Source organism: Lygodium microphyllum, chromosome 1, assembly GCF_053477565.2.
Source record: "Lygodium microphyllum isolate KBCC chromosome 1, Lygodium_microphyllum_v1.1.10, whole genome shotgun sequence".
In the NCBI taxonomy this organism is placed as follows: domain Eukaryota; kingdom Viridiplantae; phylum Streptophyta; class Polypodiopsida; order Schizaeales; family Lygodiaceae; genus Lygodium; species Lygodium microphyllum.
The window spans coordinates 146716564-146735438 of record NC_141135.1 but is presented as its reverse complement, the minus strand read 5'-3'; the positions used below and the strand labels follow the sequence as shown (position 1 = coordinate 146735438).

The window sequence follows — 18875 nt, the reverse complement described above, 5'->3', positions numbered from 1 at the left end:
GTCGTGACATGCCTCAAGAGTCAAATGTCAAAGTAAGATAATAGATCTATGAGATCTCAAAGAACTGATAACTTCAAAGTTCAAACAACGGCCACTGGCCAACCATGGGAAAAAACATAAGTAACTGATAGCTGTCAACAATGCTCGACATTAACGATAAAATCAAGGCTCAAGGATCAAGCATCTGTAGCAACATCATCTAAGCCAATAGAGGTGCTGTCATCCTGATCCTCGTCTGGCTCCAGTCGCTATCTACATTAGCTGATGAGCCAAAACTATCAGAAGCCCTTGAATCTGCTAGAGCAGTTGAAGTGCTAGCTCCATCTATGGCTCTCTGACGTTGTGAAGAAGTCCTGTTGCGCGTGGCACAGCTCGGGGCTATCATCCCCTGGTAGAGTATGGTATATATGTGCTGCTCCTCAAGAACAAACCTCATCTTTTCTATGTCGATCTTGTTAATATTTACCAGTGTTTATTTGACATAGAGATTTAAAAAAGTTATCATCTTTAGATTCTAGAATTGGCATTCAAGAGTTAAACTTCCAAGACCATAAGCTATTAGCAAAATATAAATATAATCACCTGCGCAAGCTCGGGATGAATATCGTTTTTCTCAAGTAGTTGGAGGTTGCAATGGCAAAAGACCAATCTCTCTAACTGAGTAGTGGTAAGTTTATTCCCTTTCTTTGTATGGAAAAGGGCCCAAGTACTTTAATTTCTCTCACAAGGGCTTGAGCTACAATCTTGTGAGAGAATCCATATAGCAATGTGTTTCTATAAATCATCATTCAGATAGAAACACAAACGGAGCCATAAGAATCTCAGATTTAACTTTCAAGAATCAAACTATGCAATGAATGCCAACGATAATAAATTACAAATATGTAATTATGTATAATTATTAAAAGAAATCTTGGGGTTGCAAATTACCAATGTGGGCGCACAATTTTCATACTTTTTCCACCATGAGATAGACTGAAGTTGAGTCTCTCTCAACTTCATAGTATCTCTACCAAAATGCAAGCTCTCATCGTGGAATGTCAAAAGATCATCCTCAATCCTTTGATGCATTGACATATCGCCACCTGTCACCTTTGTCATATACTCCATGAATCCCTCCTCTAGCTTCTCACACTCACTCTGCTCATCATCTCGCCAAAGAGGATGCAAGACATGGGCCATTGCATGAATTGATCTATGAAACCAATTTCATCTCCTCTCCCACATAGCTACGATTTGAGCAGGATTTAAGATGTCAAGAAATGTCAATTCAAGTCTCAAGAATAGTTATTCAAATTTCAAAATTCAAAGCTAGGCACCCCTTTCTGTATTTCTTTAGATTGTTGAAATACGCTCGAAATTGGTTACAAATGGCTGTATTTCAACGATTTCTCGCAACATAACTGATTCATACGTGCACAATGACCTCGACACCTTTACTATTAATCTCCAACCAGCTATAGATTGCTAAATCCTAAAAATGACAATACACATTTAAACCCAATTTAGGAGAGCATTTACTGAGATAATTCTCTTGTATAGTCTCTATGCAATCCCACATTGTTTTCACAAACAAGGGGGGTTTCTTGCAATGAAACTATGAGAATATCACTTTTTTCGTGACAAAATTGTCCAAAAAGTGTACTTAGTTTGAGATCTTAAAGAAGAAGAAAGGATCTCAACCCATAGTACTGTCGTAACCTATTTTTCTAATATTAAGCTAAAAAATAGCAATATACCTTGCTATATATGGAGTTATTAGGCTACCCAATGGAACCCCCATGCTAAGAGGAGAAAAATTGGCTATTGTTCCTACTGCATCTATGTTGTAAACTCATTCCATGACTTAAATTTGCAATTTTCTACAGTAAGAAAAAAAAGAGGAAATGCCTTTAAACTTGGGTTACTCCAAATGAGAGAGAAAAAGCTGCAAATAACCAAGAGAAGTTTTCCAAATAAGTAACCAGTTTCTCAACCATATCACGTTTTTTACTAAGGGCTAATTAATGACTTAGTCATCAATCATAAGTGAGTTGCGCACTAGGTGAAACTTTAGCTTAGGGGTTGCTTAATATAGCTTAAGTGACCCAAGTGAGCCTGCTTACTGGGTAAAACTTTCAATGTTAGTCAATTCTAAGGTGCAAACACTTAATTTAATGAAAGTTTCACATTGCACCTTGTTTCTTTAGCCTTAGCCATGTACCACATGGCTCGCTGACTTATTCACCACATGCCTTGGTGTTAAATCCTTCACTATCAATGAAATGGCCACTGTGCTAAGAGCTAGGGATAGCAAAATTAAAGTTCATTTTATTTTAAAATCTTTGTGAAGTTTAATTAAATCATTAAGTTGATTTCTCATTTTGGTGACATGGAGCATGCTGAACAAGAGCGAGTTTGTAAATCAAGAGCATCCTCATGAGCATACACATTGCATCTTGTGAGGTAAATAGCCTCCATTTTTCAGAGTGCAACGAATGCTGAAGCATATGATTGGACTGAAAGAAAGATAAAGAGACGAAGAGAAGCGTGCACATGAGAGAGAGAGAGAGAGAGAGAGAGAGAGAGAGAGAGAGAGAGAGAGAGAGAGAGAGAGAGAGAGAGAGAGAGAGAGAGAGAGAGAGACTGTTGTCACTGGCGATGCGTTTGGCTGATCTTATTAAAGAGTTTCAGTTGAAATCTTATCAGTAGGCCAAATTGCAAAATTTGACTGAGAATTTACAAGATAGTGCTTGTCAGATTCATAAGTTCTTTCGCGCTCTGCATGCCTCTCCTGCTCGAGAAAATATGACTAGACTCCAGGATTCAGAAGGTCGAATGGTCATTGACCCTCAGACTATTGTCAATATGTGCAGGAATTATTTTCTAGATCTTCTTGGTTCTTCTCAGTCACCTTTTGACCAGATTACACATGCACGCTCAATCTTCTATGATTTGGTCCGACATGAGGTTCCACTTGATATGCAAACTACTTTGGAGAGATATTTGTGAGGACGAGGTTATGGATGTTTTGTTACGCTTGCCTAAGAATAAAAGTCTCGGTTGGGATGGTCTCACCAATGAATTCTTTGAGAGTTCTGCTACCCAACTGGTGAAGCCATTGATGGCTATGTTTCAGTAGGTTTGGGAAATAGGGTTCATGCCTTCCTTATGGAAAGAAGGTCTTGTCAAACTGCTTCCAAAGGTTCCTTCGCCGTCAATATTGCAACATTGGAGACCAATTTCTTTAATGGGTTCGATGTATAAAATCTTTTCCAAAGTGCTAGCGAATGGGCTCCACAAGCATCTTCCGGCCATTGTGCATCCTGTTCAATATGGTTTCATTAAGGTCCGCAACATTCTGCATAATATCTTAAATGTGCAAATAACTATTGACTATGCAAGGCACTCTAGTCAGGAAGTGGTATTGGTTCAATTGGATCTGGAAAAGGCTTTTGACTATTTAGACTGGTCTTTCATTGCAAAACTTATGTCTACTATGGGCTTTGGTACTCGGATGTCCCGCTTGATCTACACCATTAGTGCTGGAGCTTCTTCGCGAGTTATGCTAAATGGTGGTGTTACAGAGCCATTTGTCCTTGCACGCTCTGTGAGACAGGGTTGCCCTTTGAGTCCTCTCTTCTTTGCCCTGGCGACTCATCTGGTTCTTTCGATGTTATCTTCCATGGCAGCTTCTACTCAGTTGGCCGGATTGTCTCTTTCTCTTGGACAGCACTTCATTAGTCAATCTTTGGTTGATTGACAGCTTTATGATTTTGCGTGCGGACAAGGACAATATTCGCAAGGCATTAGATGTTTGAACGCTCTTTGGTCATGCTTTTGGTCTTCGTATCAATGCTTTCAAATCAGCCATTCTCAGTTGCACGGAGTCCGATTTATAGTCATTGGGCTGGCAGGGAGAGGTTGTTCCCCGTGGTTCCATTGTCAGGCAACTTGGGTACCCTTTGGGTGTTGATGTTCGGCCAAAGCAACTACTAGAGTGGATTTCATAGAAACTAGCAGCTAAGTTTCTGTATTGGAAGTCGCAAGCTTGGCCCTTCCATGTTCGCCTCAAAGTGGCTCAGACAATTATGCTGCCAATGCTCACATATTTCTTGCCATTGTTGCCTTGGACTCCTACTACTTTGAATACCCTCACTCGGCCCATTCGTTTCATGTTATGGAAGAAGGATTCATTGCATGCAAGTATTTCATGGATTTCGTGGTCGCATACATGTACCCCCAAACGCCTGGGTGATGGGGCTATTTTGGATGCTGAAACTCATATGCTGGCACTTCCTTGGTCTCTTTTTCGTGCCATGTGTGTGGATCATCACGTGTGGGCCGTTATAGCCCGTTATTTTTTTAAGGACCGCGGGCTTCTGTATGGTAATACACAAATTCGTAGCTCCTGGTGGCATGTTCTTAATGCAGACTCTCGGTTTTCGAGTCCTTTCTCATCCCTGCTTGTTCATTTTGATCTGCTCTTGGAAATTGGTTCTCCAGAAGGTGTGTTGGCATCCAACGGAGGACCGCTTACATAGTAACTCTTTTCAACTGGAATTGTTGGCAGCCTCGAGATTACTTTCATGGGAAGGCAAACATGAGCTCAGACCAAAATTTAACCGCATGGCCCGTTTGGGCTTGACTTAAGTTGCAGATGCCACCCTTGCCAGTCGTAATGTCTTCATATCATTTCGTATTGCCAGGAGGCTTTTCAGAATCCCTCGTGGATACCGTGATTTATGGGAACAGCTTTTGTTAGTGCTCCAGAGCAGGCAACCCTTTCTTGCCCTTGCTGTGGATCGTCCTTGGCAGGATTGGAACCTTGCATATGGGGGTTGCGGAAATCTCAGTCATGGTGGAAGGCAACTGTGATGGAGGGCTGGTTGAACAAGACACCTTTCAAATGCAAGGACTTTCTTTGGAGGGTAATGATTGGTGGTCTTCCTCTTGCCTCGGCCCTTTCCAAGCGTCGAATCTCTAACGGCAATTGTTTCTTCTGCACCACTACTGTGGAATGGGCCCATCATCGATTTATTTCTTGCCCTCTCGCTAAGAATATCTGGTCGCTCTTGTTAGCGGTTTGGCGAGCTATGGTTGGTTTCTCACTAAGCCCTTTTGATTGGGTTTTTGGACGCCCAAAATACCCCACATCGGCACAGTTGCATACAAAGATCTTGTTCCACTTTCTTAGATACTGGAGATGCTGGCACAATTGGACCACTCAGAATGCCTTTTTTTTTGATTCGGCCTCTAATGTTTCGAGACACATTGCCAGGCTTAAAGGTCTCTTGCATTGGCAGATAGATCTCATTCGGCACTCTGACTTGCTCCCTCGGGAAGACTTACTTCCCTGGCATATGGCAATTTCCTCTACGTCTTTGTCATGACTTGTGTAACTCTTTCGTGGTTTTGTACTGACATTTTACACACGTTGGCTTAGAGCCATCGTGTATCTTGTAATCATGTAAACTTGTACCTTTTTTTCGTAATTAATACAATTACCTTTTACGAAAAAGAGAGAGAGAGAGAGAGAGAGAGAGAGAGAGAGAGAGAGAGAGAGAGTTTTTAATGTTGAAGAGTGCAAAATATGAATGCTCAATACTAAAGGAAAATCTATAGAACGAGTTGTTGGAGTTCGCCAGTGGGAGCTGTTTCTCAACCTTTAGCAAACTGCAATGAGTGTGACCGCTAGAAGGGCCAGCCATACTTAGGCTAAAGAAATGAATAAAATAAATTAGGTTACCAAAAACTGGCTGACAGGTGTTGTGCTGGACAGTTGCACCCAAAATATATATATCTATTTTTAAAAATGCGGGGATCAGCTACCTACCATGTGGGACAAGATGCCCGCCTTGTCTAGTAAGCTTCTCCTACTTGGAACATATCCAAACTGCTGATGATTGCAGAAATTGTTGTCTGAATATCTCTTGAACATGATACGACCGCATAAACTACCCAGCCTGGAGCTAGCCTTTGACAACGTCCTCCTTGGGGAGAAGTTGTAGGAGCCACAACTCCAAAACGGACTTCTTCACCACTAACATACTCCCAAAGATTTTTTGCACTCAACACATTCTTCATCATGAATGACCATAGAGAATAGTTGTTGCTGTCCACTCTATCCTCTTTGGATGCATAGGTGAATACATCACTCTGTCCTTGATTGGCCATGATAAATGTCACTGTTAACACGAGAGCAAGAACCAAAGCTAGAACAACCTGGAAATCTGCAAATTTCCAGAAATTATAGCAGACACCAAGCTGTAATTAGTAAAATTGTGTCACACTTGATCACAATTGTCCAATATGCATGCTGTCCCATGCACAAACAGTGCTCCTCAACACAAAAAATGTAAAGGCCCAAAATTTAGCTATCCAAAATGCACAATTTTAGTCTATTTCAGACAGAATCTTCAATACACGTGCCAATGTTTGCTAACCATCTAAAAGCCCCAAATTTTTTGATCTGAATCCCAAGAAATTTCGACAATGTGTGTCTCCGAAAGCACTTCCAAGAGCAAAAATGCACTCGTTGGGAAAAAGCCCCTTGCTGTAGCCCAGATTTCTAAATAAAAAGTAATTAAATGTATCTTTTACCTTCAATGTGAGCTGAGGTCGAGGCGAAAGGCTTGGTGGAGTTGTGATGAGCTCAAAAGGTGACAAGTAGAGACAACCTGGCGAAGGTGGTGGCGGGCCTGGATGCTTGTAGCGCAGTCGTCAGTTGGCAGAGTAGAGGACACGGCTTGGCAGAGGAAAGGCTTGGGGGGGGGGGTGGTTTTTGCAAGAGTAGCGCTGGTGGCACTGCCCAAATGCTGGCGGCGCTGGCTGAGTGTTGGCAAGACTAGGGCGGGCCTGCAATGTGGCAGCTTTAGTTGGAGGCAGTTGTGGACAAATGTTGAGTTGACAAGGTTGGGGCTGATTGAGCCTAAGCTCTAATACCAAATGTGAGATGGTAGCTCTTAGCTAGAAGCACACAATAGACAGTAGAGAGAATGAGAGTAAAGATACAGCTTGACACACGTTGCGATTCCCAAGTGTGTAAGTGAAAGTACAAAGTACAACCTTTAGACCTTAGGGTTGTTAAGGTGAGTTCACATCTGAAAGGTGTAAAGTACTGTAAGTGACCGAATAAACACACAAAATAGAAACTAATGTGATTGGGGGAAAAACCCTCTTTTACGAAGAGTGAAAAGTACCCAATGTCCTACTGTAGATCACAGACACTCCTTTGTGAGCGTAGGTATGAGTGAAACCCAACAATTGCATAGACTTGAAAATTCAAATGCTACTCATTTTCTAGCACAAGCATATGCACTGGCTACTCATCTTTTTCTAATACATTGGATTCTTTAACTGCTCTTGAGCGGTTACATGGACTCAAATTACCTAATGGTTTTCATTTTCTAGCACAAGTATATGTCCGGTTTTAAACCAATTAATGTAAATATGATCAAAAGAGGGGTGAAATATGCTAATAAAAAGATGCCTCTCATAGATAATATGGTCAAAGCAAAGCCACTTAGGGCCTTGACCAAACTTGAACCCACCATCATATTAACAAATAAACATTTTCCTAAAATTATGCAAATGACTTTTTTGCTTGCCGAAAATTGAAAAAAGAATGTTGCCACTTTGATGAAAGTCTAAGATTAATTTTTCCATATCAAAACTTCTTCCTATGCCTAAGCACCAATGGTCTTGACTCCTTTGGCCTAGTGAGATTCTTGCTCTTGATCACATTGTCTAACATTTGGGCTATATTTTGGAATAGGATATCACTCTCAAGAAAATGAATGGTTGGGTTACGCAAAAGCGTCTCAAATGTGATTATTCTCCACGTGGCATCTACATGTTTATCCTTGAATTTTGCAATCATTATATGGCATACAAATAATTTTTTCCTCCCTCTTATAATTGGAGATTTCAGTGATTATGTCTATGGTAGTTCAGATCTTTTGGCAAAACTTCACATGGCCTCTACATGTTCATCCTTGAATTTTGCAATCAATTGCATGGTGTACAAAGAATTATTTCCTACCTCTTATCAGGGTTGCACTTGTACGTCGAACGGACAGGTTCGTACCATATGAACCGTACGGTATGTATCCGTACTGTTTCGTACGAGATTTTAGACATGTTTTGGCCATGTATCCTGCGGGACAAGGCGAGCTATCCAAAGAGTTTCCGTGCGAAACGGGCTGGGAAAAAAGGCGCAAACTGGGCACGATTGATCATTTGCAACACACACACACACTCTTGCGAGTCTCGACTCTCTCCTCAGCCCTCCCTCTTGTCTCCAAGACTCCAAGGCTGCATCAAGTTCCCATCCCCTCCAAGCTCCCTCTTCCTTTCTCCTCTTTCCCTCTTCTCTTGAGTGTTCCTCCTATCCTCTCCCTTTTCAAAGTTTGTTTTTCTTCCAACTTTCCAAGTTTTCCCGATCCCCTCCCTCTTCAAGGTTCAAGCATCATCTCACTCTCTCCTCTTCCCCCCATCCCCTCTCTCTTCAAGCATCACTGCCGATTGGAGTGACAAGTCTCGACTCTCTCCTCTTCATCGGGCTTTCGGCCTCGCCTCAGCACCATGACATGCGAGAAGCATGAGGCCTTCAACTTGCACGCCGTCCATGTGGAGAGGGACACAAAGAAATCCAACTCCCACAATTGGAGATGCAAGTATTGTAAGAAGAGCTACACAAGTGGTGCGACCCGGCTTCTCCAACATCTTTCCAAGACGGGGAGGCAAGTCGCTCCGTGCAAGTCAATCCCTCAACACATTGTGGACGAGATTCTCGCCAAGATGAGAGGGGGATCCACTAGAGGAGGTGGCGGCATCTACATCTATGCCTACTCATGAGGAAGCCTCAAATGTAAGCCTATCTTCGACCAATGCAGGTGAGGCCTCCACCATTGGTGGTGCCGACTCTACATCCGCTTCAGGCCCCGGCATTGGCAAAAGGCAAAGGTTAGAGGCTCATGCGGTACCGGAGAGGCAATCCTCTCTCTCTCAAGCTCCTGGTCATACACGTGGATCGGTTGCCTTTCTTAGAGAAAGGCAACGACAAGCCAATGTTGAGATTGCACGCATGGTGATCAAGTGCAATCTTGCATTCAACATCCTAAAGCATGAGCAATGAAAGAAGATTGTGAGAATCATCGCCAATATGGGTCCATGTGAAGGATGGAGCGGTGTCTCATACAATGATATGAGGATGAAGAAGATTGATGAAGAGAAGGAGAAGATTGATAAAGCCGTTGATCCTATTCGGGCTGGATGGACAAAATACGGTTGCTCCATTCTCACTGATGGATGGAATGACCGTAAGAAACGGGGTATCATCAACATACTCGTTTCATGTCCACTTGACACATATTTTTTGTGGGCCGTAGACATCGGTAAGAGGGGAAGAAAAACGACTGGCCCATTCATCTACCGCCACATTCGGCAAGCTATCATTGAGGCACACATTATCTTTTTAAAGTTGCTTTCATTATTCATGAATCATAATTAGAATTTTCAAGTCATGATTTATGATTCATCTCTCCCCGAAGCTTTTATAATTTGTGCCATGTATGATGTGCTTGTAGATGGGCCTCTTGAATGTGGTGCAAGTTGTGATCGACAATGCATCCAATTGTCGGCTCATGGGCCGTTTGCTTGAGGATGAGTGTCCTTCGATCGTGTGGACTCCATGTACAAGTCATTGTTTGGACTTGCTCATGGAGGACATCGGGAAGCTAAAATGGGTAAAGAGGGTGGTACACAAGGCTACATCTGTTGTCACCTCTTCACGGTGAAGGTGAAGGTGCTTGCGATGTATAACGAGCATAGCAAACTTGAGTTGAAGAAGCCTTCTTCAACTCGGTTTGCTTATATGTGGTTATTGTTGGAGCGGTTTTATGAGGTGTGGTCCGCCCTACGCCAAATAGTGGTGTCCACTCTATGGAATGAGTGGGATGAGCATGAGACAGAGGAGGCGAAAGCCATGCAGCGGCTGTGCCTTGATGAGCAATTTTGGCAGAAAGTTCGTGCCATTGTGATTGCCGTGACTCCTTTTATAGGGTGTTGCGCATGACTAATTGTGAGGGGTCCACCATGGGCCTTCTCGTTCACTTCTTCAGAGCACCATTGGTGGAGGTACGGGCTTGCACGATGATCACAGATTCTTAGTATGCATACATCATAGAGATAGCAGAGAGGAGATGGATATGGATGCATAGTCCCATCCATGGTTTTGCAGCCTTGGTGCTTCGGGCCTACAAGTCGCCGGCGATCATGCATGACAGAGAGCTCCGGTCATATCAGCTTGCATATTTGACTCATGTGGTCCTTATAGATGACCACAACAAAGTCCTAGAGGAGCTTGCATGCTATGCAGATCAGAGAGGACATGTGGCATTTTCTTCTCCCACTTGTTGGAGAAGGGAGTCACTTGTAAAGCCTCTATTTTGGTGGCAAAATTTTGGATATACGTTGGAGACTCTTCAACCCTTGGCCATGACAGTCCTTGTGCAGGATTGCTCTTCGGGTACATGTGAGAGAAACTGGAGTGCCTATTCTCTCATTCACACGAAATTCGCAATCATCTTAGCACACGACAGTTAGAGCAGCTAGTCTATCGCCACACTAACTTGCGCATAATGAAGGCCATGATGAGTATGGGTAGTCAAAAGCAAGTAAACGCCTAACCATAAAATGATAAGTCAAGTTTAATTTTTAAATTTGTTGGTTTCAACTCGTTACTTTATAGTAACAATTTAGTATTTATAATCTATTATCTTATGTGCATTGTGTAGGTGAATGTTGATACATTCAAGTTGATGGGCAATACTCTTGCAAGTGTACATCAGGAGGTCGATGAGAAGGAGCAGATCTTTGCAGAGCTCTATAGAGAGCTCATAGCAGCAGACACACGCGACATTCGTAGTTAGCGTGCTCATGGGTGAGGAGTTCGAGTTGCCAGCAGGGGCATGGTCATTCGGCACCGTCCGAGATCGACGAGGGGTGGTTCAGATGGTTTGCAGACATATATGAGGCGGAGCTCTAGTAGCTCTCGTCCAGTCCATGATGATGATGACATTTTCCCCTTGCCTACAGTTAGACCGTCATTGCCTAAGGAGCCATTATTTGATGATGATGGTAACCTTATCAATGAGGATGAGTATGAGAGTGCCTCATCATTCGATGAGATGAGGAGTCATCTTCAAACTCTCTTGATGAGCACTCAGATAATGATGATGATGATACTGATGATAGTGATGTCTCATGAGTCATCCTAGCCTCTAGGCCTTAACTCTCTCGAGTCTCACCTTTTTGTATCTACTTAGTACTATCACTAATGATTGTATCCAATACACTGTACCGTTGCCCGCATGTTTACTGCTCACATGTGATTGCGAGGGCTTTTTACCTCATGTATTCAGCATATTTTGTAATGGCACTGCTAGTTTCACTTTAAACACGTGTTCTATTATTTATAGATTTAAAAAAATGAAGTTAATTTTTTTTCGTACTAATATTGTACCGTACCTTTTTTTTCGTACTAATATTGTACCGTACCTTATAAAATCTTAAGGTACCATTTAGTACCGTATTTTATCGTACCGTACCATATCGTACTTTTCGTACCTGACAACTATGGCTCGAGCTCAACCACTTCCCCAAAGAACATCTGCACAAAAGGCTTGGGACACTCAGGATACCCAAGCATTGTCAGTGATTACATTGGCAATTCAACAGTCCATAATTCCACATATACGGTTTTCTACTTCTTCACGAGTAGCAAAGCTCACACTTGAGCAGATGTTTGTTGGGAAAATTGAGACGCATCTCTTTTTTGAAAAATGAGCTAGAATGTGAAGATGGATGAAGGGGATGCCATGCAGGATCATCTTAACAAAATTCAAGACTTGCGTGAGTAGTTAATGAATGTAGATGAGTATTATTCTGATGCATAGTTGTTCTCTACTACTTTGAATTTCTTCGCAGTTACTTACCTTTTTTCAATTGATTAATTTGCTCCTAGAAGAAGAGTAAACTAGAAAGAATAGTGGGATGGATGTTGTAGCCTTTGAACGAGCTTTTATGGCGAGACAAAAGGGCAAGCGTGGCCAATCTAGAAATCCTCCGCAAAGTTCTAGAGATTCAAGTACTTTATAGAGCAACAAGAAGCAAAGGGGACCTACAAGCCAAAAAGGGAAAGTGCCATTATTGTAAGAAGCCAAGTTACTACATCACAGAATGTAAGAAGCGCATTGCCAAGGAGAATAAAAAGAACTCGGGGATGTCTGTTTCTGATGCATCTTCTACTACTACAGAGTCTGGGTTTTTTGTTGTTGATCGTAACTATTGTTTTTACACTTGCAATTATGATTCTTCTTGGGAAGATACAACATTCAACTCTATGGAGTACAGATGATGCTAGCACTTGGTTTTTTAACAGCGGTGCTTCTAAGCACATTACATCTTGCAAGGATTTGTTTTTCTCTATTATTGTAGCTCCTATTGGAAAATCTGTGCAATGTGCTAACAATGCAGCTTACCTGTTAGAGGTGTTGGCGAGATTGTCTTGAAAGCCATTGATGGGTCTACTCTCTGTTTGCAAGATGCATTATATGTGCTAGGAATAAAGAATAATTTGTTGTCCATTTCTTCTTTAGCAATGTGTGGTATACAAGTCACATTTAATGATGACAAATGCATGGTTAGGGATAAGGAATTCTTGACTTTGATATTGATTGGCACACTATGTCATAGACTCTATGGGTTAGATGCTTATTCGATTGATCGGTCAATCTATTTGGCATCTACTATCACTCCTGCTATGTCACAAGTAGAGTTATGGCATGCTTGCATGGGGCATGTTAACTATGGCAATTTGATGTTTATGCAGCATACTTAGATGTTAGATGGTTTGTCTCTCTTGGAGAGACCTCCTAGCATATTTATGAGAGATGCATTTTGGGGAAAATGCATTGGTTCTCTTTTCCTCGTGATGTTGCTTTTAAGGCCACAACCAAGTTACAAATTATGCATTCAGATGTATGTGGACCTATGCAGACGAAGTCATTGGATGGATGTTACTATTTTGTCGCCTTCATTGATGACTTTACTCGCTTTTGTTGAGTCTATTCATTGGTAAAAAAGTCAGAGTTGTGTGATGCATTTTTGGCTTTTGTTGCACTTGTGGAAAATTAATCTAGTTGTAGGATTAAGGCTCTCCATTTGAACCAAGGGGGGGAATACATGTCTTCTTTGCTGAATAATTTTTTGAAGCAGAAAGGCATTGCCCATCAGTATACTACTACATATACGCCATAGCAGAATCCAGTTGCAAAAAGAAAGAATTGGTCACTCATGGAGATGGCTAGATATATACTGAAAGCTAAGAATTTGCCACATGGCTTTTGGATGGAAGCAATTATGTGTGCTTGTCATGTTTTGAAGAGGTGTCCTACCAAAGCATTGAAAAATCTCACACCTTTTGAGAAGCCTTCAGTTGGTCACTTTCGTACTTTTGGGTGTCTTGCCTATGTCCATATTCCCAAAGTATTGAGAAACAAGTCGGACAACGAGGCTATCAAGTGCATTTTTGTAGGGTACGGCAGTGAGAACAGAGGGTACAAACTATACGATCTTGTTTCCAAGAAACTATTTGTCAATAGGAATGTGATTTCTGCAGCTCCGTTTGACATAATTTGCAAATCCTCTCAACTCTAGGAATGCAAGTTGATCTCCTAGTCTTGATCTTGAGCTGATGAGAGGAGGCCTTGAGCTGACCAATGGCTACTCACATCTCATGTGGTATGTATACATCTTGGTACCTAGGCTCCTAATGAAACCATCTGCCGTGGTCCTCTATGTTTTGGCTTTGCACAAGGACCATTATTATGGCAAGTTAGTTCCACGGTTTCTGCTGGTGTGATCCTTAGAGAGGTGGCTGCTCTATGGATGCAAATCATCCGCACCACCCCAGTTGTGTTTGCTTCATTATTCCTTTCTTTTGTCATTGGAGCCCTACGTTTTTGTAGCCTTTTGGCTTCCTATGTTGTTTCCTACTTATATTTGAGTTAGTTTGGTTGGCCAGAAGGCCCTTTGTAAATTTTTCTTTTCATTAATCCAAAATCCTTCAGGAAAAGAAGAGAGCTCTGTGCTTCTATTCGTAATAGCTATAAAGATCCTTGTCCTTTAGGGCCTCTTAGTGCATGTTTATTACAACAGAATATTGCTTTTATGGCAAACAATTTTGTTCTCATTGTCAATATGGGGTCTTGTGTGATGCCATGTGTAGTTTGTTGATGAGGCTTGCCATCAAATTGAAAAGCATGATCGTAATGTGAAGCAGACTGGTGTACTGACATATATTCCCAGGTATGCTCAGTTTTATGTTTGTAAATCAGTTGTTACAATTTTGCTCTAATAAGCATTTTTTTGAGATTAAAGGAAAATAACTTTGCTGTTTCGTGGTTCTTGATTTAAGTATGGCTAGACATAAGAAACCATTTTCAGATCAACCATTTACTCCAGTACTTCCTAAATGTTAACAACTGGTAGTGTATATTTAACATATGAGAGTGAGGACATATCCTTTCAGATCTAATTGGTCAAGCTATGATCATTTGATTGAACTGCATTAATTTTGTAGGTTTGCAAGTTTAGCGCAGCGCATGGAAAGTCTTGTGCAGGGCAATTCACGGGAAATGGTTGACATGGCGTACACAAAACTGGTGACTAGCAAAGATAATACATTAATGTATTTGTAGATATTTTTACACTAATGAATTTGATGCTTTCTACTTAAGTGTGGGTACTGCTTGTAAGTCAGTTTTAAAATGAGAACTTTTAGTAAGAGTGAAATACTTTTCCCAAGCCCACAGGCTGAGTCAACAAGATGGGATATAGCTGCAAAGATGAAATCACGTCTCTCTAGCTTTGGGATATTATCAAGCTATGATGTCAATGAGGTTCTCAATCAAAGAGATGTCCAAGGGGAATTTCAGTAACAAGACTTTTAAGATTTGGTTTGTGAAGTATTGTTGTATTCTAAAGCATCATTTTTTCGTTTTTCATAAGACACTTTCTAGAAATAGGGTAGCCATAATACGACAAGAGGTGCATGCTTTGCCCCTCACTAGCATACCTCCCTCCTGACCCTATCAATGCGTCTCTCACCTTTTGGTGCGTCCCTCTGCCCTTACTTACCTCTCCTCTTTCCTTGGGTCATCATCACCTTACCACCCCTTTCTGGTCTCTCCTTATCCCGACATTTCAGATTCAAAGAGCAAGGTCAATAGCAATGCAAAAGAGGCCCAAGACTGGGAAGCAGACAATGGATATTTAGCCGATCATGTGCATATGTTTCAAGAGCTAGAACTTAGCATTGCAATTGTTTTTGTGGTTTTTGTAGTACAGGTCCCATGCAATCTATGGTCAGACCTCCTGACTGTTTTCCAGCATTGGCCTTTAAAAAACAGAGAAAGGAATGATTCTATTAATATCTGAAGGCAAAGTACAAAACAGCTGTGTCAGGCACTTCAAATACGGGAATATAACAACAGTGAAGCCTACGGCAAGGCCAGAGTGAATAACCAATCAGGAGGTTTGTAGTGTCAGACCATGTGTCATGGATTATTTTCGCCCGAAATCTGGCGAAAGTCTCCAGAGTGGATAGATCCAATAGTTCTATAGCATTGCTACATTTGGTGGCCCAAACATACCAAGCAATGATGAGCTCTGATCTATGACAATGCCCATGAGTCACACAATCTGTGAACCATTCAGCATGGCAATCCTACTCAGGAGCTGTCTTGGGACAAGACACTCACGATTCCCCTGTACATCTTCATATCAATAGACTGAACCTCAATGCATGAGCCACACAACCATCCCCTAAGTCACAATCATGGACTCTAGTGTGCGAAGAAACACCATCCTAAGGGCTCTCCTACATACCTCTTGAGCCCCATGGAAATCCCAAACATGGTGTCACTATGTCTTTGGCTTCCTGCATCTAACACAGAGGGACAGGGTTTGCATTAACCAAGCCATGTACCAACTGCTAGAGTCCTGTGTGCCATAGTAACATGGGATAGTCATTTTTCTATCTTCTCATCATGGTTCGATTGTCTCTGCACTATCTGAGTCCCATCCCCATGTTAGAACCCTCTCTCATGGTGATAGGGGATGGCAATTCCTGACCTTGTCCTTGTTCTGTCCCCGTTTCCAAAACTTGTCCCATGTTACTATTCTGTGTGCTAATAACTCAGCTCGATCCTCCTCTCCAATCTAATGGTGTATCCAAAGAAGGACACATCTCAAGGTGTCTTATGCAAATGGATCTCTGTAGACCCACTCCCCAGGTCCATTGTGGTCTTTGAAGAGACCTCCTCCTAAAGGAGTTTTTGAATAGGCCACTGCTGAGTATCTGGACCTAGACCCCCAGCAATGGCCTATTTACACACTTCACTTGTGTACAACACTTTAGTTCCCAATTTCCAATTCGTAGTGTCATTCTTGGTTTGTGCTCGGACATGTTCATCTTCTCTTTATGCTGTCGACTTCTCCATCTTTGTTTGATCATTCCATCAACACACAAATCCTATCCTTACCATTGAAGCTTACCTTGTTTGCAGAAAAAAAAGTGGCTAATTATATTACTTCGGAGATGTCTACAACAAAGTACATGTGCTCAATAGTCTATTAGAGCTGAAACAAAGTCATAAAGCAATCATATGTACAAGACTTTCAAGGTGGTCTAGCAGGTATTGGGCCAAGAAGCCATGGAAGAGGAGTATATGACCACATAGCCCATCTTGCGTGCATTGTGAAGGACAGGTCATGGCTGCCCCAAGTGAGAAAAAAATGATGATGAAGGTCATGGCGAGCTTGAGCATTGCCGTGCACCTAGTCTCAATGGCTGCAGAGGGAGTGGATGATGGAAGTTGAGAGTTTTGCCAAGGTCGCATTGTTAGATGGATTCGTAAAGACAGAGAGAAATCCATGAAACTTCTGAGCACGAGTGATTCTTCTCCTCCCAACCACGCCTAGATAAGTGCTGGCCCTCTACACAGATTCCTTTGCCAGCCGTCAACTACCTGGAGTCCTACTGTTCCTGGACTCTCTTACTCTCTAGGCTCCCCTTAACCCCATTCGGGCGCCCAAGAGCCCGAATGGTCATTCTCGTGCATGTTCCCCTAGATTTACCTTAATGTGACATTAAATGTCACTTTTAATGTCACATTCCATATTTATGACCTTAGTGTGACATTAAATATCACATTTAATGTCACATTTCCTTCCCCTTAAGAATCGGTTTCGTCCTCGAAAACGATAGTTGGAAGGTCTAACTGTAAATCGGGAAACCTTTTCTTTAAAGTACTTACTCGCTCCCATGTTGAGTTTTCTTCTGAACAATCTTTTCACTTAACCAAACATTCTTGATAAATAGTATTCCTCGCTCGTCTATTACGAACATTTAATATTTTTTCTGGTTCATGTGGATTAGATTGGTCATAGAATAACTCCTCAATATCATCATTTAAGATGAGATTATCCAAATCACTCAGCTTTTTCCTTAATTTACTTACATGAAAAACTGGATGTATTTTACTACCAGCAGGTAGTTGGAGCTTGTAAGCCAATTCTCCTACCCTTTTAAGTATTATGAAAGGACCACAATACCTTGGTGAAAGCTTTGGACAGTGTCCCTTTTTCATAGTTTTAGTTTGTTCAGGCACCTTAAGATAGACCAATTCTCCTTCTTCAAAGGAGATGTCTCTTCGGTGAGGATCTGCATATGCTCTAGCTCGATTTTGAGCTTTTTTAATATTTTCTTGAGCAAATTTTAACATACTATTCATATCCTCCAAAAAATCTTTAGCTGCATGAACCTTTTCCTTATGCAGTCCTATTGCAAAAGGAGCTCTGGGCTGAAACCCATACATTAACATAAATGGACTATATCCAGTGGAAGAGTGCTTGGCACTATTATATGCAAACTCTGCTATCGGTAAATACTCTTCCCAATTAGTTTGCCTTTTACTTACATATGCCCTAAGCATATCTTCAAGAATTTGGTTAACCCTTTCAGTTTGCCCGTCTGTTTGCGGGTGATCCGCCGTACTCATGCTAAGTTTAGTATCCAATTTCCTAAATACCGCACGCCAAAAATGGCTATCAAATTTTCTATCCCGATCAGAAACTATATTTGCCGGAAGGCCATACAATCGGTATATGTTCTCTACGAACAATCTAGCCAATTCTGGTGTTTTAACATCAGTTGAAGTTGGAATAAACCTAGCCATTTTGGTTAACCTATCCACAATCACCCACACAGAGTCGTGCCCCATCTGTGTTCTAGGTAGAGCAACAATAAAGTCCATGGAGATACTCTCCCATTTTCCCGAAGGAATTTCTAATGGATGGAGAAGTCCTCCCATTTTTAATTTTTCAACTTTATTAACCTGGCATTTATTACATTTGACCACATAGTCAAGAACGTCCTTATCCATTCCAGGCCAATAGAACTGCCTTTTAATAAGACTATAAGTCTTATTAACTCCTGGATGTCCCATACTAGGGGTATCATGACACTCAAAGAGTATCTGGCGCCTTATTTCTGTGTCTTTCGGGACACATACCCTACCCTTGTAGAGTAAATAACCATTATCAATGGTAAAATTCTTCCACTTGAATCCAGTTTGAGCAACCCCTGATGCTCCATTTCCTTGTTGAACATCCTCAGATATTCCTTCCTCAGTAGAAGCACTTTCAGTTGGATCCCCATTTTTTATTGCTTCCCATATGTTGGAATATGCCGGATCAACCTGGCATTTCCCTTTTAAAGATTCAAGCAAGTTGGAAGTGAACTGAGTAAAACTCAATTCATTAATGAT

The 18875-nt window shown here is 41.6% G+C and overlaps 1 protein-coding gene and 1 pseudogene across 1 annotated transcript in view; both read left to right on the top strand.

The window, feature by feature from the left end:
• The window catches only part of LOC148041786 (exocyst complex component SEC3A-like), a 161767-nt gene that overhangs the window by 114077 nt on the left and 28815 nt on the right, over positions 1-18875 (top strand). Inside the window, exons 18-19 of the mRNA XM_087682434.1 lie at positions 14273-14352; positions 14627-14708. Of these exons, the coding sequence (XP_087538560.1) occupies positions 14273-14352; positions 14627-14708 (162 nt within the window). The remainder of the gene's footprint in view (positions 1-14272; positions 14353-14626; positions 14709-18875) is intronic.
• On the top strand, positions 9627-10913 carry LOC148041787 (uncharacterized; annotated as a pseudogene).